At 58.4% G+C, this 27,095-nt stretch overlaps 1 protein-coding gene across 1 annotated transcript; it reads left to right on the forward strand.

Moving 5' to 3' along the window:
- RGMA (repulsive guidance molecule BMP co-receptor a) lies at nucleotides 1-27,095 on the forward strand. Its single transcript, XM_054561960.1, has 4 exons — nucleotides 1-183; nucleotides 9,610-9,725; nucleotides 20,258-20,772; nucleotides 25,421-27,095. Exons 1-4 carry the CDS (start codon nucleotides 170-172, stop codon nucleotides 26,138-26,140), a joined length of 1,365 nt encoding a protein of 454 aa, XP_054417935.1. The 5' UTR covers nucleotides 1-169; the 3' UTR covers nucleotides 26,141-27,095.

The raw sequence follows: 27,095 nt of genomic DNA on the forward strand, positions 1-27,095 counted from the left end.
CCGGGGAGCAGGCGGCGCGTCCCGGGCCGCTGCTGATCCGCCCGGGGCGGCGGGAACCAACGCCTGCCGAGCCCCTCCCTCCTTGCCCCGGGGCCCACGAGCGGCTCCCTGGCACCCCCTCTTCGCCTTGCAGTCCCGCCACGCCACCCCCCGCGGGCCGCAGGGGCTGATGCAGCCGCCAAGGTAAGCGCGGGCCAGGAGCAGGGTGGACCTGACTCCGACCTCCCCGAGGCGCCTCTGACAATTGCCGGGGCCACGCACTGGTTGGGTCCTCCCTCACCCCACATTTCATCTTGCTCCCGTCTTGCCCAGATTTGGAGCTTCACTGCGCCTCGATCGCTTTAGCTCTTGGCAGCAGTAAAGTTTTTGTGGTTTGGTATTTGCTCTTTTTTTCCTAAAAGGCTCTCCCCAGGCAGCCGGCAGCGCGCGTGGTTGGACAGTCCCGGCGAATGTCTCCACTGTGTGCGGGCTGGGAGCTCCTTCTGTTTGACCCCCTCCTCCTGGTACCTTGGGACGGAGCCGGTCACCCGGCTGTCCCGCCGAGAACCCCCAAGTGGCTCGACTCGCCCGGCTCCCTCCTCCTACCGCGCGCCGGTCTTTCTAAACCAGCTGCAGAGCCGCAGGACCAGCGCCTGCGCCCCGGGGCGGCCGCACAGCGCTTGGCCTGGGCTCGGGTCCCAGCGGTCCTTTGCCTGGGAGCACAGGTGCGCTGGAAAATGCGGGACTTGGCTGGATTGCTAAGGGATAGGATTCCCAAGTGGCCCTGGCGTCCCTAAGTAGGTGGTTGGGGCCTGCAGGCCAGGCTCGGTGGTGACTACGCGCCTAGCTCTCGCCGCCGCTCATCCCGGGGAGTCAATTGGGGCAGTGGGACAGGTGTATTTAGGGGGGTAGGCCCAGGTGGGCACGCTGGGATGCCATTCTTGATTGCATCCTGTTAATGTAATTGCATTGGATTTGCTCGGAGGTAGAATCAATTCCCCCAAATTGAGATTTTAATGGGGACCTTCGAGCTGCTATTATGTAGTGTGGTTTCTGAAGGCGCTGGATTTTATTTATTTTATAAATAGGGTGTCTCGCGGACGAATTAGGGGAAATCGCGCCATCTAGAGGAAGTGGCGAGCTGCGAGTTCCTTTCAGGCTGCAAAGTTAGGTGTTCTGTACAATAGGTGCCGGCCGGGCCAGGTGGGTAGGCGGGAACTAGGCTCCCAGGAAGACCAGTTCCCTGTGTATCTACAGCCCCGCTGAGGCCGGGAGTCCGAGCTCAAGGGACATAATTGGAGGTCGCACGGAATAGCACGGTTGTGCCGTGACCTCAGGGAGATCCTTCATTTTCTCCATTTGGCTTTAGGATCCGCCAGCAGAAATATAACATAAAATTTTACCTGCTGGTGAGAGGATTTCTGTTTCTCTGGCATCTGTGGCAGAAATATGAAAAACGTATGCACGAAGCTTGCTCTTCTCCCGAGCATCACAGATGAATGATTTTTCAGACGAATCGTGAGCCATGATCTCTGGAAACAAAGTTAGCTGTGCTCTGAAGGGCAGCTGAAGGAGAACTGGGAAAGGGTCTGTACAGGGACTGTGTGGGGTGACAAAAACGGCATTTTTACATTTACAAAGAGGTTTCCCACTGTTCCACCACCCCAGCAGGTGACAGGCAAGCCCCCTTTATGAGGAACATGATCTCCAGTCAACAAGGGGGGCCCGACTGTGCTGGGTGGCAAGCAGAGCGGAGGGAGGCTCGGGGTGGGGCACCCACACATCCAGGCGCCGCCACGTTCTCTGTGACTGAATTTTGCTGCCGCCTTCCAGGCCAGAGGGTGTTAGCAATGAGCTGAGTGCTCTCCGTTCTGAAAGGGACATTAGTTCCTTGGAGCCTGGTGCCATGTCCTACTTGTGGCGAAGACCCCGCCCGGTGACACCCTCTGAGCCCTGGCGGTGGTAAGGGAGGCTCCGGCCTCCTTTGCTCACCAGCCCCGCTCCCACCATCCCTTCCCAGGCCACAGTCAGGTGCCTGCTCTCTGGGCAGACGTGGAGAACGGTAGAGGGCTTCTCTCCCACCCCCAGCTGTCTCCAACACTCTCTCCCATCTGCAGGTGTTTATTCAATAACCAGATCGGTGACACCAAGAAAGGGTCCTGCAGAACCTGGCATCTTTTCAAGGGGGGCCTCTCTGACCTTCGCTGTCTGCGTTCTCTCCTTCCCAGCCCCCTCCAGGCAGAGCGCGCTGCCTCCCCCGTGTGTGTAACAGCACGGAGAGGAGGCGTGGGAAGCTCCCATCTCATACGACTCTCCAGCTGCCCCGTGTGGGATCAAGCACAGGGATTCTCAGATGCGCAGGTGCAAACTAAAGGGAATAGGTCCTGAGCATCCCCAGCAATGGGACAGGGAGTTTTTTGAGCCACGCTCCCAGCATGTCTGCACCTGCTGATATTTCCATTTCTCAAAAGGAGAAATTAATGCCTGGAGAGGTCAAGCAGTACAGCCTGGGGTCCGCGGAATTAAAGTGCTGTTTGACCTACAGCCGTATTACCAAAAGAATTAAACTCAAGCACTTGCTTTTAGCATGTGTGGTCCCCAAATTTAGCCATGCTCTAGGGACTATGGTCACCGATCTCTCCTGAAGTCTGCCATCCGGAGAAAGACAAGGGATATTCCCAAGTGAAACCGAACCTAAACAAACGTATTAGCAGAAACCAGTGCAGGCTCACTGGAATCTGTTCTGTCGGTGAAATCTGAAATGAAAAGGCACCCCTCCTCAAAGATCATTGTTCTAGAACTTGACTTATAACCCCAAAGACAAGTTCAGATAACTTAGAAGCATCTGTGATATTCCTGTGGCTCTTTAGGAGATGGCTTTGCTTTTCAAACCACATCACTGTTCATTCATTCAACAAACTGAGCATGTTTAACCTGAAGGAGGGAGGCCCAGGTCTTCCCACCTCTCTGGTATCCAGCCGTATTCAGATGCCAGGCACTTTTTTCTTGTTTTGACCGAAGGACAGCTCAGTGTTGGCCTCCCTTCCCTGAGCTACAGAGCTGTGAAAGAGCAATGAACAGGCAGGGGGAAAATCTAAGCGCTGCCTCGCCCAAGGGCGCGTACAAGGTCAGGCTCACTGTAGACATGATGCGGTGGCACCCCCTCCCAGGCCCTGCCCTCCCTGCTAATTTTGGCAGGTCATTTTGCCCCCAAGCAAGGGAATTATGGGAGTTAGTATTGTTTTACATCAGTCAGTGCAGCTCAAATAGTCTGATAGTTAGATTTCAACGTGCTGATTTCAAAATGCTTCCTTCCCTGTCCTGAAGCACTCCTGGTTTTGGATCCTGGGTGTTTCAAAGTCACGTAGTGAGAAAAGGCCAGGTGCCAGCCTCGTCCATGCTGCAAGGGGCTTACTTTCTTTGCTTTTCTATTTCTCTGTTGAGAGCGTTTTGAGAAAGGAGATCCCTAACTCCAAGTGCCTGATTTCTCCGTGAGTGTACAGACTCTGCTGGCCGTCTGACTGACTTCGGACGTGACAGGGAATACATTGCCCCTCCGAGCCTGGGCCAAGAGCTAGTGCGGGCAAAGCCAACCCAAGCCACGGTGTTGCCCACGCCCTCCCTCCCAGGGTCTGTGATGAGCCTCTGGGGCGGGAGCCCATCTAGCTTTGAAATTGAGGCGTGGTCTACATAGCTTGTGGTCTGAAGGGACAGCAAAGAATGGACGCTGTAGATAGGCTTGCCCAACGTCCTGTGGCGTAGCACTCACCTGTCATTCAGATGCTTTAAGTTCGGGTAAGTACCATCTAAAACTTGGCCTAAATATACCATTTAGCATCTAAAGGAAAGAAAAAGAACTGTATTACTATTGTAACTTACTAAGTTCTTAGGTGGGTGAGGGAGAGTATTCATAGCAACTTATCTTAAAATGTATGATTTTGTTTATTTCTGGAAAACAGTCTATCTGTAAACATTCTCCCATTTCTAATGCACGGCCCATCGTTATACAAGGCACAGTATTTGGCTCACAACAACCACCACCACCAGCAAAGCCCTGGGTAAAGAGGAGAAGCAGCTTAACTGTCCCTGAGTCCCAGTCTCCTCATCGATGAAATGGAGACGCATGTGCCCCTCAAAGAGCTGAGATGACCCTACAGTTACGTGGTAGGCCTGTTCTCATAACAGGGGCTCACCAGAACGTGAGTGTGACCAATCATGCACTTAGAACCCCCCAGAAGTTGAGTTTATCTAGGAGTCCTTGGGTATTTCCCCCCTGATAGACACTCTCATAATCCAAACAATGGTTCTTATCCATGGTACAAAACTAAGATTGGCAACTACTTACCAACGCTTTGTCTAGGCCAGGCATCTGTACTAAGTGGCCTATTGTTGTATTAACTCATTTAATCCATGCGAGAACCCTCTGGCGAGCTAAAGTGTGCCCCTGTTTTACAGGTCCAGAGTCCCCGTTCAGGCTGCGAGTTCTCAGCCAGCGTGCAATACTGCCTCTCAGTGTAAAAGTGAAGAAACCCTCCCAGCCTCCAACACATTTTAAAAAGGAAACCATGGAGGTAGAAGGAAAAGTCACATAAATCTGCCACACTTGTCCTTTCTGGGTTGGCACTCTTCCCACCGCCCATCAGCCGGGGATCTTCTTTACTTCAGCTTTGCATAAGCCATTCTAAACAACTTTGAACTTGATAAATAACTTGGTTATCTGTTCCTGTTGCTAAATGTCTGTGGTATTTGCGCTTGGCACCAAATTGTTCATTAATCCAAATACTCCAGCCTTCTGCTGGTTGAGAGAAACACACAGACTCACTGTCAGTTCAAACACTTGCCTTTTGGTGCATAAATGGTTCCAAGCTGGTTCTTCTCCCAAGAACTTACTGGAATAGGGAGAGGTAAACACTAGGTTGTCTGTTCTCCATGACTGGAACCTGGTGCCTCTTGATACGGATGCCCAAAAGCTGCTTTAGAACAAGTAGTTCCTAAATGTTTTTTAAGGTGTGGTTTCAGATCGGTAGAAGTATCGCTGGGGATTATTACCAAAGATTCATGCCAACACGAAAGCACAAAATGTCCCACCTCCGATAACATTTCCCACCTGTTCAGCAACATGTACACTTGGAAAATTCAAAAATGTTACAGACGAAGCTCCCTGGTTATTTAGCCATCACCAGTTCACTGGATCCCTAGACGCGTGGGACCCCTCGAGCGAGAAGGCCACCACCAGGCGTCCCCAGCCACGATCCTGCAGATTGAGAAGCTGAGGGTCTAGAGATAGGACAGGACGCCCGAGGGCCACCGAGCTGGAGGTAAAGTCACCCCATATCTACTGCGGTGTCTAGAAGTCGCAGTGTCAACACTGACAGTTAAGCAATTCCAAATGCTGTTGCTTTCATCTGTGGCTTTGGAGGCAGAATTTGCAAGCCTGTCGACCAGATAATAGACGTGCTCTCTCAAGGGGGAAGAAGGAAGAGTAGACTTTTGTATCTGAAACGCCCGTTGAACTCAGTTTATAATCCCAGGAGGGAGCGATGGGAGGAATATCAAAAGAGAAGATGTGACTGCAGCAGGAATTTACTGAGAAACTCCAAGGTCAAGGAGGAGAGGTGTGAAAAGGTAGAGGCAGGGTGGGGAGGGGGGAGAGAGCTTAAATGCCCCGCCCCCAAAACTCTTACAGGTCAGCAGGAGGGCTCTAACCCAGCCTGGCTGAGGCCGGGGGAACAAAAAAGGACTCCTTGCTCTGTTCAGAGCCAGAGGATGAGCCCATGGATGGAGTAGAGTTCATGGAGGCAGAGAGACCAAACGTTTCCATGCCTGGGAAGGAGTTGGTGAGCTCATTAGGGGTGGCATGACAGCCGAGAATCACCCAGACCTACTACCAAGTCAGCGGGGTGACTTCTGGCAGGCTCCCTGCCCTCTGCAATGCAATTTGGGATAAGTGTGAGTTGTTTGACTTCCAAATGAGAAGGGACAGAATTAGTATCTTCAAATGGGAATTGAAGTCCTAGAGAGGGTGCGGCTGCTGAAAGGCATTTGGCATCCCTCATCTGGGCTATTTTTTATATAACTCTGTCTGTACGTCCCCTCTGGCCGGTGAGCTCAGCTCTTCTCTGACTGCTTAGGTCCTGCCATGAGGGAAGGGTTCACAGGACTGTTGACCTGAGAAAGAAAATAGAGCAGGAAATACCCACTCTATTGGGAGAGGGCAGGCAGGAGGTTGCTAGTAGTTTTTGGTAAAATGATAGGTCGCTAGATAGCTTGATGAATTGATTGATTTTATATGTGCTTCTCTCTATCCTGGGACCATCTGGAGGGAAGGGACCAGGGTTCATTAACGATGGTAGTGATACCTAGTGGCCAGGATGCACAGTGTCCTTCCACACCAGGCCTGCCCTCAACAGTGTAACACGCTGGGCCCCTTGCCCACAGAGGGAGCCCACCCAGGTAGGAAGGGTCGTTTTTAATAGTCCCTGTGGTGGAATATATACTAAAACGTAACATCACCAAGCACTTTTTAAGGTCCCAATGAACTGGACGAAGCACAACACACTTTCTGGAAAAGAAAAAAACAAAAACCCATGAAACCAGGCCAATCTATGAGCATTCTTTGAGGAGGTAGAAACAGGCTTGGAGACCACGGAGAAACCCAAGGATGAATTATGTTTAGACTCCAAAATTCCTTCTGACAACAGTCCACCCCCAGGATCACTTAGGATAGTAAGTCGTTCCAGGGTGTGGGGGAAATCGCCACAGATCGGAATTGTCCTTAGAGACGGGAAACAAAAAAAACCAGGATAAACAGGTACTTTTCTGGATGAATAATTATAAACAGTGGGGATCCCCGGGGATCACTGGTGCTCCCAGACTTAGTTTAAATGTTCATATTTCATCTGCAGGAGAGACCGCTCAGCTGGTTTCAGGCCTGTGGTTGAAGCGGAGGCTCTGCAGAAAGATGGCCAACAAACGGTGATTAACAGCAGGACAGGCTTAGGCATTAGCAAGAAAATGCATGTGAAGCTTTTGCAGGGCCGGCCTCAGTTAATGCGTTTAGGAGAACGTAATCCAAATTACAAGAAAATGGACTCTGTCCATTCTGTTTACAGCCACAAAAGGGACCCTAGGGCAGTCTTTGCAGAATGTTTGCTTGCTAACGGCCATGCGGGCCCCAGTGTTCAGAAGGTATCTACCAGGAGGCCCAGGCGGCATCCGCGGGGAGAAAGCGTAAGTGGTCAGACTTATAACAGGAGCCGTTTGTCTGAAGTCAACTACACTTTGAGTTACATGAGTTTCTTTGGCAAATGAAATGCTGAGTTCCAAAACCCAGCGTTTCAAGAATTTCTTATTCTCGCAAAGAGTTCGGGAGTTGTCAACAAGCTGGCCGGCTTGGCCGGCGTGGACAGGTTCCTCCAGGCCAGCACAGCCCCACACTGCTCCGCGGGGCCCGGCCTTCTCCTGACAGTCTAAGCTGCGGGAGAGCCAAACCTCCGCTTCTGTGATGTCCAAGTTCAGCCGCACACATTTCTCCTTGTGAGAAAAAAGCCCTTGGCGTGACCTTTTGCGGATTATCTGCTGCTGCTACGAGAATCGTTTCTCCTCTCCAAGTGACAGCCACTGAATCCCCTCGCAGGAAGCTGGGGAGCTCCCGTGGCAGGTGCCCCTCCCAAATGGTATTACCAGCCTGCTCCATACAGAAGAAGAAACTGAGGTAGAGAGGCCACACACCTTGCTGTCAAAGGGCCACCCATGGGCCAGGGCAGGGCTGGGAGGGACTGCTTTCAGGTCTTTGAAACCCCACAGCCTCCCTGCCGTGTTCCGCACCCGCAGGTGCGCCTGCAGTGCTGGTGGTGGTACCTTTACAGGTGGGACTCCGGATGAGTCCCTTCTCCCTTGTTAGCGGGAGGTGCTAGATTACCTTGTGAAAGGCAGGCTCCCGCAAATGGTGGTGACCGGTGGCCCTGGAAGGGGCCCGTGCCTGCTCAGTGTGCCAGGGCTGGCCCGGGGTCCTGAAGATCGTGCGCCTTTGGGTCTGGCCCAAGGGTGGGCCAGCCTGGAGAGGAATGCCACTCGAGACCTGGATTTCGGTGGGCAAACCTATAGTGTTTTGCACACCGAGGCTTCAGACGCAGCTCAGTTTAGGGGAGTGATGACCAGACCGAGCCCGTCAGACTGAGACCTAAACGTTACAGGGAGACGCGGTGGCAGCCCAACGGTAAAGGCCAGCAGGCAGGTGTTGGCATGGCCTTTAGTCCCACGGGAACAACAGCGTCCTTGTGCTCCGTGGCACAGCTGGCGGAGGCCTTTAGTGGCCTTTCGTGCCTGCTTTGTGGAAGCTGGATTCAGAAGCGTTGCTGCTCTGGGTTGTGTCTTCACAGACTTAGGGCTTTTCTTCCTTCGCCCGAAGCTGGCTCCTCCAGAGGAGGCTCCCCGCTGGCAGGCAGCGCGCCCTGCAGCCTGTGTGGCCTCCAGCAAGTGAGGACTGTGATAGTGCTTAAGAGAAACATCTAAATTGGATAAAAACTCAGGATTCTTTTCCAAAGAACCAGATGAATAGGCTTGGAAGTGACGTGAGGGGGCCAAAGGAGGAATTGGTTTGACTAAAAACACTTGCTCTGGCCTATTTGTATTGCATCCAAAAGATGTTTCTCAGGGGAAGCTGCCAGTCTCTTAAATATCCCAGGAGCAGCAGCAGAAGAGCTACAGGGCCGAGGGGGAGCCTCGAGGAGGAGACATTTTTCTCCCAGGAAAAGAAGCGACCAAGTGAAGGGAAGTCATCATCACCCTGATGCCCTCCCGAGAGCGACCTTGGTGCCAGAGTCCTGAGCACCGCGGGGACCCCCGTACCCACACCTCCTCTGGGGTGGCAGCGGTCCTGCCCCCGACAGGCTCGCAGGCCACCCGCTCGGGAGCACAGCTAGGGCAAGTCATCGGGAAGCAGCTTGGAGGGGGTGCTGGAGGCAGCCGGACCCAGACAGGGTGGGTGGCCCGAGACAACGGCGAGCGGGCCTCGAGGTGCACTCGGGGCTGAGGTCCGACAGGCCGTTCCCGCCTAACCCCGGACCATTGGGAAGCGGATTTGCAGCCTCTCGCACCGGGGGACACGTCTCAGTGAGAGAAATGATTGGCTTCGGGACGACAGTGTAGTTGGAAAGGGGACCTGGGGTTTCTCTCCAAGCGCAGTCTCTGCTTGGATTGGATATTTATGGGGAAGATGAGGGGCACGCTGCTGCCCTTGCGCTCTGCGGAGCTGGCGGGCCCGGAGAACCGGCCCTTTCTGCGTGGGGAGCCGCGCGCGCCCTGCGTCCCGGGATCCCCGAGGTCCCCGGGGCCAGCGCCGCAGCCGGACCGTCTGGGTCCCCGCCCAGCTTCCCCACCCCTGGCGGGCGGCGCTGAAACCCGAGCGCCAGGGGGCGGGCAGCGCGGCGGGGGTGGCGGGGCCGCGCCGACATTGGAGGGGACCGGGTGATGGATGGCGAGGGCGGGGCGCGAGGGAGGGGGCGCGCCGGGCGCCCGCGGCCGAGGGGAACCGAGCCGCCCGGCTCGCTGCTCCCGCCGGCGGAGCGAGGCTGCCCTTTCTCCGCAGCGTGATTGATTTTCTGCTTTTCTTCTAAACTCTTCTTCTAGGGAGAGGCTAGTGGTAACAGGCCGAGCTGGATGGATGGGTATGGGGAGAGGGGCAGGACGATCAGCCCTGGGATTCTGGCCGACCCTCGCCTTCCTTCTCTGCAGCTTCCCCGCAGGTAAGGCATTGCCCCGGGAGCGCCCCCCCCCGCCGGGGATCCCGCCTCCCATTTCCACGGGTCTTTGTTTTCCCGCGCCCCGCCGGAGGCGTGATGGATGCTGTGGGGGCGGCGGCGGGGGCGAGGGAGGCGCGCCCTACTGGAGCTGCATTGAAAAGGGCTGGCCGCGGAGGTCATTTGGGCCAGAGGTGCCCCCTTCCGAGAAGGGGGGGACGACCAAAGATGCGTACCTTCGGGGCCCTGGAGAGGGAGGGGGTGGCATGGCCTCGGAACCGGGGCACTTTCTCCGGCTCCTCACCCATCGGTTTGCAAACCTGCCGGTGCCCAGGGGTGGACCCGGGGCCGCCCCCGAGGTCCTAGCCAAGTCCCGGACGCCCCCTCCTGTGGGACCCCTGGCCCGGCCCCACACGGGGAGCCCGAGGACTGGGCTCAAACCAGCCTGTATTCCTGTTTGATAACATCCCGCGTCGCCCCCTGTTTGTTTTTATTGTGTCAGAAAGGGAGAGAATTTCAGAATTAAAGCTGAAAAAGCCCATCTGTTTCCAATGAATCCCCCATAGTTTTTCACAATGTTTTTGGCAGATCGCTGCTTTCAAATTCCTCCGAGCCCGGACCTCTTGTTTTTGTTGGGGGAAGGGAGACCAACTCCACAGAGAAGCATTTGTTCGTTCCCAAACGCTCCAGTTTCTTGACTTTTTTTTCCCCCCCTTTGGGGGGGGAGGGGGGAGGCACGAAACTTAAATCCCTGCTCTGTTTTCTTTATAATGTTTCATAAAACTTTATTTCATTTTTGCCATATGCTACTCACAGCTGGGAAACGCCAGTTAAACCCTTTATACCCATTTTTCTCTGGCTAAAAATACAAATAAACCCAGTGTCACGGGCCAAAGGGACCCCGTTGCAAGGCGGACTCTCCATGCCATTGCCGTTGTCTTGGGCTCTGAGGTGTCTTGCAAAATTGCAAGTTTGTTTCGCTCGGCAGCCCGGTGCGGATGCACAGCCCCCCATGCGCCACCGAGCTTTGCAAGAAAGGACTTGAGTTAGACTGGGATGGGGTTGTTTTGTTTGCTCCTCAGCCAACTGGGTTTCAGGAACTGGCAGAACTGGGCCATCCAGGCTACAAGTTGCGGCTCCCCGCAGGCGGACCATGCAGGCAGCTAAGGGGCCAGGGATCAGTTTACCTTCCGCCCCAGCCCTGCTTCGGGTGCCCCGGCGGGCCCTCCGGATCCAGCGCACCCAGTTCACACGCAGCAGCTGCATCCCCAAGGGAGCCCTGGAGAGCCCTAACCTGCTCGCAGCCCCCGGTTTCTTTGAGGAGACCCCGGCCAAGGCCCAGAGGAGGGGGGTGGCGTCAGTGCCCCTAAGAGCCCGTGGACCTCCTGTGTCCTCGCCCGCCTGGGAATATTAAAACCCCCCACAGTGGGCCTGTCCCCCCTTCCTAAGGCAATTTCTCCATCTCCTGAGAGGTCTGCTGAAAGGCTGAGACAGTTCTCTCCCAAGAACTAAAAAAAAAAAAAAAAAAAATTAAAAATGACCCTCCTTTAAAAGGAAGCTCCCCTTTTGGAGAGCAGGAGTTTGCACTCTGTGCATCTCGGTTTGGTCTAGATAAAGATCCAGCCCATTGGAACTTTTATCAGATGGGGTGATAAATGGCTTTTGTCCCTTGGCTGCCGTGGGGGATGTGATCTCAGCTCCAAGCTGAAATTGAGAAGGGGGGCTTAGAGGCCCTTGAAACAACACCTTCCTGCTCTTAAAGCGGCAGCGCTTGTTAACGTCTTGAGGGGGGGAGGGAGGAAAGGAAGAGCTGACAGGGTACTCGGGCAGCAGGGAGCTACTGCTGGTGTTTTTGTTTTTGTTTTTGTTTTTGTTTCGTTTCTCCATCTTTAAAACTTGAAAGTATCCCCCTAATCTGGGGAAAGCTGGCGGGTTATGTAATTCACAACCCGAATTCCATCACTTTTGTTTCCAAGAAGCCCATTTCTTTTTGGCTTCGAGGCTGGTAACTCAAACCTGGCAGATAGAACAGATAGCCGCAGTACTGTCATGCCAACTGGCTAATGTTTCTTCTAATTTGAGGCCTTAACAGCCGCATTTAGTCAAAATTGCCCGCCTTACTGAAAGCCGAGCTTTCAGGATCCCCCAACTCAATACACTGGGGGCCCCGAGAAGTTGCGCGCCCAAGAAACCTGGGTCGAAAGACAGTTTCTCAAGGCAGAGATGAAATGGGCCACTTCCACAGCAAAGAGACGGGCTGGAATGTTCCCGATGCATTGGCTGAGGGGCTGCCTTGGGGTGGAGTCAGAGGACTTGCAGGTCTAGGGGAGCAGGGTGGACGTTAGAGGGGAAAAGGGAAGCTCTGGCGAGGGCGAGGCACAGGGACTTTCAGGGGCCCCTTGTGCCCCGGCCTCCCCCGCTGGAAACAGGTGGCCTGTGGCCCCAGCCGCCGCGTGAAAGCATCGGTTTGTTCGATGCTAGTCTGCTTGAATGGCTGCCAGGAGTGAACCCAGGGGAGCGCAAATTAAATTGGACGGAGTTATGTGGAGAAAGATGCCTTAACTTCTGCTAGACTGAGAGGGCCTGTGTCATTCAGCAGTGTTTACATGTACTCATGCGACGTTCATGGCACACCTACTCCGTTCCTGACGTGAGTGACTTCGGGGGCCCTCATCTGAGCTGGGCTGGCATCTGCCACCAGGGAACGGGACAGGGGCTCTGGCGTCCCACGCGCCGGGAGCACGTCTGCTTGGCCAATGCTGTGTCTTCCGCCGATGGACAGAATAGCCACGTCTCGCTGAGGGGCACGGGGGCAGGAAAGGCTGCTTAGAACAGTCTTCCACAAAGAGCATCCTCTTCCAAATACAATTAATAGATACTTTTAAAACTTTGAAACCATTGGGACTTAAACAGATTTCTAAGAGAATCCCATCCAAGGCCCATGCTGGCGCGCCTCCTGTAACTACACATGGATGCTATACTCGGGCACGGTGGTTCTCAAAGTGTGGTCCCTGGACAAGGCCCATCTGTCTCCCCGGCGCTTGTTAGAAATACAGGGTCTGGGCCCACCCCAGACCTGCCGGAGCAGATCCTCTGGGGCAGGCCCCAGTCTGTATTTTTAACAGGCCCTCCGGGGGCTCTGATGCACGTCCAAGTGTGAGGACCACTGTTCTAAGAATTTCTGCCTTGCGGCCTTCCTTTTGTTTCCATTCCCCCCCCCCCCCCCGTACTTTTAAACTGCAGCTGTTTTTAAAGTGTTAGTCCTCGGCTGGGAAACTGAGGCGTGGAGAGGCTGAGGCGCTCTGTAGTGTGCAGGCGCGGGTGTGCCCTTACAGAGATGAGGCTCCTCCTCTCAGAGCTGTTCTTCAGAAACGCGCAAGCACGTCCTGCCTGCCACCCTGTCGCCCTCCCGGTAGGACTCTGTGTCCCAAAGCAAGAGAATGAAATGCTGTCCAGCTGCAGGAGCCAGGTGGCAGCTAGCAGGCTGGCGTGTGACACCCCGAGGGTCTGTGGCACAGAGCCTTGCCTCCCAGGGAGAACGGGAGGTAAAGTCCTGCAGACAGTTGGCCTCTCAGACCCAGAGCGTGAGCAGGGCAGCAAAGAGAGGGTGTCTGGTCGTCTGAGAAACCTCAGCGAGGTTGGAGAAATTGCCAGCAGTCCCCCCAGAGCTTGAAGAACTGGGGCGCAGGGGTCCATGAGATGGGGAGGAGAAGGTCTCAGGACCCTCCGAAGGCAAGAAGGAGGGGTGGGGCCGGGTTACGTGTTGGGGGCCATGTGGTCCCCGCTGGGCCGATAGTGCAAGGCCCACCCGCAGAACTGGGCAGAGCCCCTGACCTCGCGCGTCGGTTGGATGGCGAGCCGTCGCGACGGACAGTGAGGGCCCTGGTCTTCTCGGGGGACCGACCCGCCTGAGTTTCCCCGGGCAGGACTCTGCTCGTGTCAAAGCTGGAGGTCCCACGCCCGGAGGAGGCCGCTCCGTCCTGAGCACAGCAGGGTGACGGCTCACCCAAGGCTCGTCCCCTCCTGCCCCCTGGAGCTGTAGTGCCAGCCTGCGCCTGCCAGGCATCCCACGGCCCAGGACCGCGACGGTGTCCCCCAGCGCTGGGTCGCCTTCCCCTGGCCTTCCCTGCCTGTCCCCACTGCCACTTTGCTACAAGCAGCTGTCCAGCCCCAGGACCTGCTTTCCTGTATCCTTGCCCCCACAAAGCTGCCAAGTGAATTGCGATCTTTTTTCCAAAATAATATTTTCTGGTTATAAAAACAATACTTAGTTTTAAACCTACAGGCTGAAAATGATTAGGGAGAAAATGTAAACAACCCGATTCCACCCTCTCGCAGACAGCTATCACTAATGAACATGCATGGACGTCCTTCGAGACACGACCTCTTTATGTTGTTCTCTGCAAAGTACGATCCTTTGAAGGAGGACAATAATTTTTAATGTTTAAAGCTCTTCCATTTACTGAGTGGCCACAGCGTGCCAGGCGCTCCGCTAAATTCCTACTGACCGCATCAAATCACCACACCTTCCTCGTGAGCATCATTGTTCCCACCGTACAGATGAAGAAACAGAGGGTCCAAGAGGTTGCCCGATAGCACACAGCTGGTTAGCAGCAGAGCCAGAAGTAGAAAGAGCCCAGACCCCTGCCCTTTTCCACGCAGCTGATTTTGCAAAAAGACACTCAATGAATTTGCTGTGTAGCGTATTGGACTTTGTACTATGAGTATATATGGCTTGGAGGTGGGGAAAAGTAAGGAATGGACTTTGGAGATAGGTGGCAGCAGAATGAGGGCTGAGCACAGTTTCCGTGGATCTACACTCTTGCCTCCTCCCAAGGCTCCTCTCTGCCCACCCCCCATCCCTGGCTTAGCCTCCCAGAGAAGATGCCACCCAGCCGTAGGTCGGGAGAGCCAGTTGGCAGGGCCGTCGCTGTGCAAATTTTCCTGAGTCAGATTATGTCTTTTGGGCTTTGCTTATTTATTCATCTCATGCACCATTTCCCCCAAGCACTCAGAATACCAAGACGCCCGTTAAAAGCCGTCCGTCCCTCTGTGCCCAGGCCCCTGCAGAAAGGAGCCCATTCTTGCTCCCCACGCTGTGGAATGTCCCATGATCACAGGCTCCCCCTCAGATGTGTGCCCTGGGCACGTGCCCAGCGGGCCTGCCTTTGCTCTCCCACTGCAGGGGGAAGGTGGCGGAGGAAGGCCAGCCTGCGGGCGGCGGTGACGGAGAAAAGCCACTTCAAATGAGCGTTGACCTGGAGTGGCCAGGCAGATGCGCCCAGGGTTGCTGGGGGCAGAGCCAGGATGGAAAATCCGCATCTCTGGAGCTCGCCCTAGACTCGGGAAGACGGTCACGCCTTGCCTCAAAGCAGAAAGACTAAATGGCCCACCTGCAAGCTTCAATTATATCTGAAAAGTGATGTCTTTCTTCGCCCATGACCAGACTCTGGTGGAACCCCGGTAGCTTAGTTCTGCACCCTAAGCCAGGATGGTATGAGAGCGGCGTCCTTTGTCTGGCCCTCGCCCACCATGGGGCCCTCCTACCCAGGGGAGCCCTCGGCGGCCTGCCGGGCCGTGCTGTCTGCCGTTGACCTGGCTCCGTGGCCCCAGTGGGAGCCAGGGGAGGGCGTCCAGTTTGTAGGCTGAGGTGTGCCCTCTCCTTGGCACCCGGCGTGCTTCCTTGCAACAACCTGGCCTGTGTGGAGGCTGGGGCAGAGCAGCCCTGGCTGGGTGGGGCGGGGGGGGGGGGGGGGGCAGTGCCTATTGCCTCAGCCGCCTCTGCCCACACTTGGCCGGCAGTTAACCCCTAGCTCCCCAACCGACCCGCCTCCCCTTCCCAGCTCATTTGAGATTCTCTGAGACGATTCCTCTTGCCGCACCCCTTCCTCCTGTGAGCCAGTTCCTGGAGGAAGCCCCCGAAAATTCCCAGCGCCGTCAACGGGTGGGAGACATGTTGGAGCCATGGGCCAGGTCGATTCCCTGGGAGAGTCTTTGTCCAGACTGGGGAGGAAAGCCTCTTCAGAGGCTGATCGATTCTGTCTGCTTGTAGGTTACATAAGGTGGTGTCTGCCGTACCTGGCAGACAATCCAACCTGTCACCTGGGTGTGTTCCTTTCGGTGTCTGATGCCAAACATGTGCGTGTTTACACCGGGAGGATGGAGTGAAATTCCTACAAGAGAGACACAGACAGGCAACCTCAGGCATCTGTTAAGCAAGGAGACTCCAGAATAATGCCCAGGCCAGAGTTTACCAAGGACTGGCCCTAGATCACTTTGCTCTCCCCTTCTAGATTCAATACTAAGGGAGAGGGTGGAGAAGGGCCCGTTGCTCCTGCTGCTGCTGGGTCCCGCCCTGGGTGAGGCAGCGTGGCCCTCCTGCCTGGTGCTCCTCGCCCACCGCCTTCAGGACCCGCTCCAGGCTCGAGGGAGGAGCCCTAGCGCCAGGGCTGCCCCGGGCGGGTGGGCAGCGAGGACAGGGGGATGGGGGCTCGGGCTTCAGCGTGGCCTCTCCCCAGGCCGTGGGGCGCGTTCCCTTAAGCTCTGCCTGTTGCTTTCCCGTTTGGAGCCGTCGCCTGTTGAGTTACGTCGCGTCCTAAAATGGTGTTCGACGGTGCCGCCACTTACTGAAAACTGTCCAGGAGCCCCCGTGATCAGACGGGTCTAGTCCGCAGTGCTGAGTCTGGGGGACAAGACCTCCGCGGGGTATGTCCACCGAGGGATCTTAGCATGGGGGGGGTGGCAAATGGCGTGGAAGGGGTGCAAAAGCCACGAGGGACCCCGGGGGCACACACAGCTGCAAGAAGCAGTTTCCACTCCTGGGGCGGGGGCGCCGAGGAGCGCCCCTGCCTGGCGGTCCCGGTACTTCGGAGTGGCACCAGGACACTGAGGGGGAGAGGGGCCACGGTCCAGTGGTGACAGGAACAGCCTGGGGACAGAAGGTGCACCAGCACGCACCTCCTGCCACCCCTCCTCCGTCCCGTGCCCCCTTGCGGTGGAATATAGCAGGGAGCCCAGCAGGTCCCAGCCCCTTGCAGCAGAGCAAAGTGGAGTGAAGCTGCAGCAGGCGCTTCTGCCGGGCATGTCTGGCCCCAAACGCCTGGCTCGGCGCTCAGCAGCCAGCACCTCGCCCTGGCCGACCTCGGCTGTGCGGGAGGGGCCCTGTCTGGGCACCGCTGCCCGACCCCGCTGCCCGTCCAGGCCTGGCTGAGACGCTGCTTCCCTGATACGGTCTCCAGCCCCCATTCTTCCATCCTTGTTGGCTCTGCATTCTGGACGTTTCCGTGGCTCACTCCACCTGAGCACAGGAGCTCACGGGGGCTTGTTCCAGGAACAGCATGAAGCACAGCGCCTGGCACAGAGCTGCGTCCAGAACTTTCCCCAAGTCATGCGAGTTACCTTGCAGGGGCTGCTGTCGAGCTGTACAGGCCAGCGTGGCCGGGGCATTTGTAGTCAAACTGAGCTTTACCCCTTTAAGAAGAGGCAGGTTTTTCTGTTTCCTGGCTCACCCCACCCCTCCTACCCGGCATCTGAAACCTGATCTAATCCCTTAGCACGCGGGTAATTTATTGGTCTATTGGGCTTTTCTTGGTGGCAAATTGCATTGTCTTTATTCCTAGGTTCAGGCCGCAGAGCGGCTCCCCACATTCCTAAGACTCCTTTCTCAGGGCCGTCCCTCACACCCCCTCTGCGCACAGCCAAATACGTTTCATTGGGCTTCTTTGTCATGCAAACAAGGCGGTCATAATCGGGCTATTATTCTGAAAGATTGGGCTTGATTAACAGTTCAAAGGAGGTCTCTGAGAGCAGCTAGTGCCGCTCTGGTGCACTCTGGTGGGTAAACATTTTGATCCTGCCCGGGATGGTACAGCTGGTCCTCCAAGCTCCCTGCCTCCCTCTCTGTTTCTCAGTGGCACTAGGTTGCTCTAAAGGGCAGGAATTAAGCCAGAAAGGCCGGGTGGCTGTGATCTCTCTCTTTGCTGTGTCTCTGTCCATGAGGGAGGAAGGGAGCCTGGAGCCCACCTCCCCCAGATGTGAAATGTTACATATGCGGGGCACCATGGAGCAAGGAGTGTGGGAGTTAAGGATTGCAGGACAAAAATGGGGGCCCCTGCTCTCAGGGGCCTCGAGGACAGGAGGTGGCACTCGAGCCGGGGCATCATGGATGACACAGACAGTTCAGCCAGGCCCCCAGAGCGGCCAGAGGGTGAGGCCAAAGACGGGGACACAGGAGCCGAGGAGCTGTCTTCGATACACAGCATGGCAACATTCGAGCCTTTTCCCTGTGGCTGCACAGGAAGGATCGAGGGCCCGTGAAAGTCCCCAGGAGGCAGGTGCGAGCCCACAGCTGGAGCACCCAGAGCAGGGGGGCCCGGCCCTGCCCTGGTAGAGCTCAGCGGCCGTGGAAGCCAGATGTCCCCGGGCGACGCTGTAGGGAGATTTCCTGCCTTGAGGGCTGGGTGGAGGTGGAACCAGCGACCTCTGGTGTCCCCCTGGCCCTGGGTTTTACAATTCTCTGGCACATCTTGAGGGGGCCGCACAGAGGTCAGTCACAAAGCGACCATCGGGGCTCTTTATTGATGAAGAACATTGCGCAGAGAAGCAGGGAGCTCTGGCCCTCACTGCGCAAGTCAGGAGCAAACAGGTCTGATGGTGGCCTGGGGTTCATTCCACACCCAGCCAGTGTGGGAGGCCCTGCACCCCGCCCTTCCCTGGGCGAGCCACGTCTCTGCAGCCCCTGCATTCTCCCGCTTGTCCCTCTGTAGCTGATTCTCAGAGTGCTGTCTCAAGAGGCCTGGGTTGAAACAAACATGCATCATGGGCTTCAAAGGAGCCTAAGGCAGTGCATGGCCCACCCTGCACAGGCACACACAGCAGGTGAAAAAAAAGGCCTTAGCATTTCCCTGGGCCTCTGGGGTACAGGCCTGGGTATGAGGGTTAGCAGAGGCCCCGAGAGCCGTCCTTGCCAGAGGGCAGAGGCCAAGATGGAAATGGAGCCTCAGGAGAACATCTTTCCAATCAGTTTCTTTCATTCCCTGGCTCTGACCTTACTGGCTGCGTGGGATCCACCGGGAGGTGGCCGAGGGGCCGGGAGGGGCTGCCGGGCAGCCGGGCAGGAATGAGGCAGCTGGTGGCCTTCTGTCCGGCCGAAAGCACCAGGGCGGCTGCCGCTGCAGAGGTGCTTGCACCAGTGGCAATAGGCTCTGTCTCAGACCCTCAGACTCGCCTCTCCTTGCTGCTTGGACACTCACATCAGAAAAAGGCCAAGGTTTACTGCCTGGAGTTAGGTCTCATGCTTTTGTATTAAAGATACTGAACGTAAACGTCGGGGTCCCTGTGGCAGGTGCCGTGACGCCAGGCCAGGTTACCTTCCGGCCTGTGATTTAGTGGAGTGGACGCGGGACGGCTCCCTGGGGTCGGCGGGCGCCTCGTCTCGCCTCCACGGGGCCGCCAGCCCTGGCGCCCGTCCCCGGGACTGCGAGGAGATGACAGCCCCACACGTGTCCGCTTTCGGCGGATGGGCCCTGAGGAACTGTGCCACCGCCTGGCGAGGTGACGGGGGGGGGGGGGGGGGGGACAGCAGTTGTCAGTTCTAGTCCCAGGTTGTCACTCTCGGGGGTCTCTTGCACGCCATTCCCCACCCCGATCTGTGGTTTCTCCATCTAGGATGGTGCTTGGGCTTCCTCCCAGACTCCTGGGAAGACGTGCAAGGGCCGAAGGTTTTAAGCAGCTGGGGACACTCGGGAAGTCAGATCCTGTGTTAAAGCCACGGTTCTCGGGCATGGCCGTTCATAGCCATCATGAAGGTCTCAAAGCTTGTGAGGGACATTTGTTTTTTTTAAACCACACATTGATGCAAATCCATCGTTATCACTCTCAGTTGCTTCCCAGCTTGCTCTCCTGAGCAGGACAGAGAGGGACGGCACTGAGCCGACAAGGTGAGCGGAACCAGGCCCCTGTGATAAGGGCTGATCCAGCCTTCACACCAGCCAACCTTCACTGAGCTGCTGCTAAAGGCTGGTGCCTTTCCAAGTCCTCTGCCGTCTTCTGCCACCTCACATAGCAGAGGCTATTACCCATTTTCCAGATGGGCAAAATGAGACCCAGAGAAGGTCATATGCACAAGGTCACACAGTGGCAGAGCTTGGGGCACATTAATTCCCTGCGCAATTTCTGCCGCTTTTGCCATATTTGGGGGGGGCGGCTATGAATGGGTTAACAGACGTCAGAGGCCCGCTCCGGCCGTCCTGCTGCCCCCGAACACTGACCGGTCCCCTCCCCGGGCCGGGCGCTGTGGGAGGGGCTGCCAGCAGCCCCGCAGCGTGTGGGAATGTGCGCCCGTCGCTCGGGGTCATCAGGGACTGTGCAGACGCACCTGCACAGCGGCACCTGCACAGCCGGGAGCCTGCACTGCCCTCCTACCTTCAGGTGGTTTCTTTTTTTCACCAAATACGAGTACAGGCCGTTGCTGCTGCCTCGGGTGGGGTGTGCTGGGCCGCACGCCTACCCTAACAGCGTGTCCATTCCTTTCTCCCCAGCCACCTCCCCGTGCAAGATCCTCAAGTGCAACTCTGAGTTCTGGAGCGCCACGGCGGGCGGCCACTCCCCAGCCTCGGACGACGCCCCCGAGTTCTGCGCCGCCCTGCGCACCTACGCCCTGTGCACGCGGCGCACGGCCCGCACCTGCCGGGGCGACCTGGCCTACCACTCAGCGGTCCATGGCATAGAGGACCTCATGAGCCAGCACAACTGCTCCAAGGATGGCCCCACGTCGCAGCCGCGCCTGCGCACGCTCCCGCCACCGGGGGACAGCCAGGAGCGCTCCGACAGCCCCGAGATCTGCCACTACGAGAAGAGCTTCCACAAGCACTCAGCCGCCCCCAACTACACGCACTGCGGCCTCTTTGGGGACCCGCACCTCAGGACTTTCACAGACCGCTTCCAGACCTGCAAGGTGCAGGGCGCCTGGCCACTCATCGACAATAATTACCTGAACGTCCAAGTCACCAACACACCTGTGCTCCCTGGGTCCGCTGCCACGGCCACCAGCAAGGTAGGGTGCGCCTGACGCTTCGGGGGCCCGCAGGGCCCCATCACCCAAGCCCTTCTCTTAGAAGGGCCCGGACGGGCCGTCTGCCGGCCCAGATGCCTCCTGCATCCATGTTCTCGTTTCCAGGAAATGAGCAGATGCCTTAGAAAGGAAGTCGAGATTTTTAATGTTGCCTAGAGCGTGGTCTCAAACTGCCGCACGCCGCCACTGTGGGTTTGTGGAATCAGCTTCCGGGTGGGGGTGTCAGAAACCATCTTACATGTGTATATGGTACGTGCATGGTTTGTTTAATTGGGCAGGGTAGCAGTGTAACCTGGCACACCTAAAAGAAAGTTTATGAACGCACTAGGCATGGTAAGGGTAAACGTTTGAGGAGACCTAGACTTCACTGGGTGCGTGTGCACACCTGTGGCCCAGACAATGGCACAGCCCCGTCCGCCCCAGGCTCGCCTTCTGTACTCACTTCCGGGGGGCCTCCCGTGACCTCACATTCAGACTCAGCCAGGAGAAGCCTGGGGGCGCTCACGGCTCAGGCTTCGGGGCGCCTCTGCCTCCTTGGGGCCAGGCCCGCCGGGGCCCCTGGGGTTTCCGGGTTGGCAGCGGTCTGTTGTCCTAGGAACCACATGTTTTAAGGCTGCCGGCTGGCCCACAAGCGTGTTTCTGCTCCTTCCCATCCCTCCTGCCCCAGAGGACAGCGAGGTGACCGGGCAGCCGGGAAAATTCCTGCCACTTCCATCTGCGCCAGCGGCCCTTGCAGGCCCACAGCGGGCCTCTTCCTGAGACCAGCTGCTGGGTGGGAAGCGAACGGGCCTTCGCCCCGTGGATGTGCTCACAGGCCCTTAGTTCTAGGCCTTGGCCTGCACTCTCTGTCCTGCCCCCTCCCAGCCCTCCACGGGCTGAGGGGGCCCATGTCAGGGACCCCCTCTGCTTCTCTGCAGCCCGTTCTCCTGCCCACCCCCACCCTAGATCCAAGACAAATGAGTACTGGGAGCCTGGGCTGCAGCTTCTAAATCCAGCAGCAAACATGCTCTGGCAGGAGACCCTGCCTCCCTGTCCCATCCTGGCAGGGGGCACGTGGGAAGGGACCTGCCCTCCTAACCCAGGAGGCGTAAGCAGTGCCTATGAATGTGATAACAGTGCCAAGGGAGGAATTGCCACTAGGGACCGGCCAGGCCGGGCTGCTGCCCCCGGCGCCTGGGGAGGTGACAAGGTGGAGCAAGAGTCATCAGACCACAGACGAGTGGAGCCCGTGGGCTGGGGCGACGTGCCTGGGCTTCGAACCCCCGGACGCCGCCCTCAGCTCTCTGCCGACACGCACCAGGCCGCTGAGCCCGGCGACGCTGTCCAGCAACCCGCTGGGCTAGTCATCCCCTCTGACACTCGGCGCTCTCGCCGGGCTGCGCGCTTCCAGGGTCTGCTGGGCGCTGTGGCTGCTGACCGGCCCCAGCATTCCAGGCGCCATAAGGATCGGGGGCCCTGAAGCAGAGCTGCGCCCACACAGCCCCTTCCGCCGTGTCCCCATCAGCCAGGAGGCAGCCTGCGGCCCTGCTGTAGGCCCAGCAGCGACAGGGTCGGCGCCTGGGCCATGCCGGCCTCAGGTGTCGGGGTAGACCGGGGCCTTCTGGTACGTGGGTGAGAGGCGTCCTGGCTGTTGCCGGCGCCTGTGGCCTGCCCCTGCCCATTCCCGTAGGCCTCCGTTACTGGGGGGCGGGGGGAGTCCCTTCGTTGATTCAGCAAACATCTACCCGAGGCCTCTTTTGTGTCGGCCTCTGTGCCAGGGCGGCCTCCCTGCCACAGCTTCCAGGCTAATCATGGAGAACAGAGACCAGCAGGCAGTGCCGGTGCCCAGGCTGCTGAGGGCTCCGCCCAGAGCACTGGGGGCGGCCTCCTGCAAGTCCTTGCACCGAGCCTGCCCCCAAGGACGGGCGTGGGCAGCAGCAGAGCCAGGTTGAGCAGGGCTGCAGCCTGGAGCCTCCCGGGAAGGAGGAGAAGCCAGGGGGCTTTTATCTCCCAGCTGATGGTGCCTGGGGCTTTCTCAGCTCTGGCAGGAGCCCTCTGCTCACCTGAGCTCGCTCCTCCAGCCTTTGCTCATTTCCCATGATCATGGCATTATCCCTCTCAGTCCGTCTTTTGGCCCCTGTGGATCCTGAGCAAGATCTGGTCTGAGGTTTTAGCTAACCTCCCGCCCCGTGGGACTACCTCCCACGCCTGTCTGCTCCCAGCTGTGCTGGTAGCACCCCACTGTGCAGGTGAGCGGACAGGCTCCGGGAGCCGCGAGAGGTCCGCTGGCCTCTGCCTCCCACCCCCACCCCCGCACTGGCCCCACATCACACTCACCACTCGTGTTGCATGCTGTGTAACTCACCCATCTGCTCATTTGCTTGGTGCGGGACACTCCCCCCACCCCCCAAATGTGAGCTCCATGAGGACAGGGGTCCGGGACCCTTCTGCTCCCTGTGTGGACACGGCCCCTAGCACCAGGCCTAGCACGTCGCCGGCGCGCTCTGAACGGTTGTCGACGCAGCCTGGGCGCTGCACCGTGCCCAGTGCGGTGGGGAGGGCCCGGCCCCCCTGGGAAGGGACGGGGGCAGCAGAGACCGGAGCGGCAGCCCCGCCCGTGGCCCTGTTGGCTGCGAGCCGCCGGCTTTCGACAGGCCCCCTTCATGCTGTTACTTGTGGTTGAGTCCCTGGCACTGGTGCCAAGAGGAGTCAAGCCGCCTGTCAGCCTTCCAGGAGACTGTCTCCACGAGAGATGGCAGTTAGAGCAAAACCAGCCTTTCCTGTTCCAGGGAGACGGATGGCACTTGGAAACCAGCCCCCTCTCCCGACACCCCCCCCTGCCCGGCCCTGCACACACGCAGTGTCTGTACACCAGGCAGGGACACCAGAGTCCTCATCCCGCACCCCCTCCTCCAGTGACAGGACCACCCACTGCCCAGACCTCCCCGGCTGGCCCACCTCCCGGCCCCTGCAGGCGGCCTCCCCATCAGGGCAGGAGCCTCGGATGGAGAGAACGGAGCAGCAGGAGGTGGAACCATTGGAAGGCGCCGTTTCCACAGGCCAGGGATGGCAGAGTGGCGGCAGTTTGTTGTAGTTCGATGCAGAGGGCTCGATGGAGGATGGAGAGGCTGTGGCCGCCTATAACATGGCAGAGCAGCCGCTTCTCCGGGGGCCCGTGCGGACAGCAGCGTCCCGAGCGCCCTTGGCCCAGGGGGCAGCGGCCGTAGAGGCACCAGCTGAGCCTGGGAGCAGGAACGGGAGAGGCTGTGGCGGTTTCCCTCCCAGCCTTGCTCATCTCCAGCCCATGCAGTCCTCCTAGTTTGGGTTATAGAGGAAAGAGAAACCAGACGTCGCTGCCAGGACGATGGGCGTAGGGGATTCACACTCATGCCCTGGGCTGTTCATCTCCCATCCGTCTCCCAGGCCACCCACGCTCGGCGCTTGTAGCGCTAAAGCCCAGGGGCTGGAAACCGAGAGGCTGACCCCGGCTCTTCGGCCGGCGGGCTGTGTGACCGTGGGCAAGTCGCTTTACCTCTCTGAGCCTGAGTTTCCTTGTCTGTAAGTCAGAGGTAATGCCACCCTCCCCTGCAGTGCCGCACAGGACTAGAAGTGATCAATGTGGTGCCTGTGTCCTTGGTGCTCAGGAGGACAGTGACTGACACGACCAATCGGGCTCCGCCCAGCCCTGCCCCCGGCCGTGGGCCCTGGTGGGAGCGGGCCGCCCGGCCCCGGCCCTGGCCAGGGTTTCATGTTCAGCCTGGAGACCCCGTCTTCCTTTTGCCCACCTGCACCTTCCTCCTCCCCCTCCGCCTGCCTGCGTGGAGTTGGCCCCCTCGCTCTTTGTTGAGGCATCAGTGCCGGCTCTCCCGCCTGCTGCTACATTCAGGCCGCGGCTTGCGGGTCCTTTTTCAGGAATTCTGCCGGAGGTCCGTCCGCCGCAGTGGGGGACATGGTCTGAGACAACTGTGGGCCGTGTTAGTTTCTCGTTGCTGCCTGGTTCAAGTCTGGCAGGGCCGACATCAAGGAGTCAGCAGGGCGGGTCATCCTGGAGGCTCTGGGGGGCAATTCGTTCAGTGTCCCTTCCAGCCTCTCGTGGCTGCCAGCATCCCTCAGCTTGTGGCCGCATCACCGGAGTCTCTGCCTCTGGAAACAGAGCCGCCTTTTCCGTGGTCGACTCTCCTCTGCGTCCATCTCGTGAGGATTCTTGTGATCGCATGTAGAGCCCACGCAGGTGATCCAGGATCATTTCTCGTTCTGGAATCCTTACTGTGATCCCCTCTGCGAAGCAGTTTGCCCTGTCTGGTCAGTCACAGGTTACAGGGATGATGGCCCTTATCTTGGGGGGCCCATTATTCAACCTAAGTGAATGATGACCTTTTATTTGTAATTAACAATGCTTTTTTTTTTTTTTTAATGGTTCACCTTTCTATATAGTAAATGAGCTGGTTTTCTATGTAGGGTAATGAGCTCAAGTCCCCATTCTACGTCAGTTTTTTTAAAGTAAAAACAAGCTGTTTTAAAGAAAAATACTAAGCGCCTAACAGTGCAGGTGACACCAGGACCAAAATGGGGAAGGGACGGCCGGGGGCCGGGCCCCGCCCCCGGCGGCTGTCAGCCTGTCTAACCCCACGCTCTGCCTGCTTCCCCGCAGCTCACCATCATCTTCAAAAACTTCCAGGAGTGCGTGGACCAGAAGGTGTACCAGGCCGAGATGGACGAGCTGCCGGCCGCCTTTGCCGACGGCTCCAAGAACGGTGGGGACAAACACGGGGCCAACAGCCTCAAGATCACGGAGAAGGTGTCGGGCCAGCACATAGAGATCCAGGCCAAGTACATCGGCACCACCATCGTGGTCCGCCAGGTGGGCCGCTACCTGACTTTTGCGGTCCGCATGCCGGAGGAGGTGGTCAATGCGGTGGAGGACCGGGACAGCCAGGGCCTCTACCTCTGCCTGCGGGGCTGCCCCCTCAACCAGCAGATCGACTTCCAGGCCTTCCATGCCCCCGAGGGCCCCGGCGCCCACAGGCCCCCAGCCGCCAGCCCCGCCCCCGCGGCCCCCGACACCTTCCCATATGAGACGGCCGTGGCCAAGTGCAAGGAGAGGCTGCCCGTGGAGGACCTCTACTACCAGGCCTGCGTCTTCGACCTGCTCACCACGGGGGACGTGAACTTCACGCTGGCCGCCTACTACGCCTTGGAGGACGTCAAGATGCTCCACTCCAACAAGGACAAGCTGCACCTGTACGAGAGGACACGGGAGCCACCCAGCCGGGCGGCCACAGCGGGGCTGTCTCCAGCCCCCCGGCTCCTGCTGGGCAGCCTCCTGCTCCTCACCCTGCTCCCCGTGTTCCTGGAGGCCCGTGCCGCCTAGGACGGAGACCGAGTCGCACTGCCTGTCGCCAAGCCGGCCGGTGGCTGCGGAAGGGCTGGTGGCTCCCCGACGGCCCCTGGGTCCTGGCAGGGGCCGGAAGCGAAGGCAGCGGCTGGCCGGTGAGCTGTGGGACGGTTACCTCAGAGCTGCCTTGGGCTGTGTGCGGGCAAGGGCGGGGGCGCGGGGCGGCCCCTCCCCCTTCCTAGCGCCCCGGGCAAGGTGGTGGTGACTGACTGGTGCTGTGACGACGTCTGTGACAGTCGAGCTGTGCGAGGGGGAGAGCTGCCCCCGTCCGCCCGCCCCACAGTGTGAATGTGCAAAACCGAGCCCCTCGGGCTGGAGCCCCCGCCCCGCCAGAGACGCCGGGAAAGGCCCCGTCAGCTCCTCCCGCCCCTGCAATGCACTGAACGGCCCGGCCGACTGCTGCACGCGCCCGCCTGCCGTACGCGCACACGAGCACACGAGCACACTCGCACACACCAGGCCAGCAGGGCCGAGGCGCCCTCCCGGCTGGACCCCCGGCAGGGCCTCCTTTTCCCTGGGGCCTTCCGGCACCCAGACCCCTGCCTCAAGAGCCCCCGGCTGGGGACAGTGCGTGTTAGCACGTGCTCGGAGCGACGCCACTCGTGGGCTCAGATACCCCTCTCTGGCCCTTTCCCGGCCGTCCCCCGTCCCCCGTTGTGCTTAGAAAGTTGAGTTTCTAAATGTCTAAACAGAGAGCTACCCTTTGATTTGAGTTCCTTCCTTGCCAGCAGATGGCAAGCGCCCCCGGGCGGGGGCTGGGGCCGCAGGGCCGGGCAGGAGACGGGCGGACAGGGCCAGCTGGCCTGCCTCGATCCTCCGCGTCTCCCCGCCCTGTACGCCCAGGCGGCGTGGCATCGGGCAAGAGCAGCAGCCTCGGCAGGGTCTCCCCCGTGGGACCCCTTCCCGTAAGCCTGGGGCCACCCAGCCAGGA

Source organism: Pteronotus mesoamericanus, unplaced genomic scaffold (assembly GCF_021234165.1).
Source record: "Pteronotus mesoamericanus isolate MK-2021 breed Mesoamerican mustached bat unplaced genomic scaffold, CSHL_Meso_final scaffold_582, whole genome shotgun sequence".
Classification (NCBI taxonomy): domain Eukaryota; kingdom Metazoa; phylum Chordata; class Mammalia; order Chiroptera; family Mormoopidae; genus Pteronotus; species Pteronotus mesoamericanus.

What these genes read in the sequence shown, in the direction of transcription:
- RGMA (XM_054561960.1), top strand. An exon ending in TCTCTGCAGCTTCCCCGCAG is followed by an intron (nt 9,726 to 20,257) that starts GTAAGGCATTGC and finishes CTTTCTCCCCAG; the next exon opens with CCACCTCCCCGTGCAAGATC. An exon ending in CTGCCACGGCCACCAGCAAG is followed by an intron (nt 20,773 to 25,420) that starts GTAGGGTGCGCC and finishes GCTTCCCCGCAG; the next exon opens with CTCACCATCATCTTCAAAAA.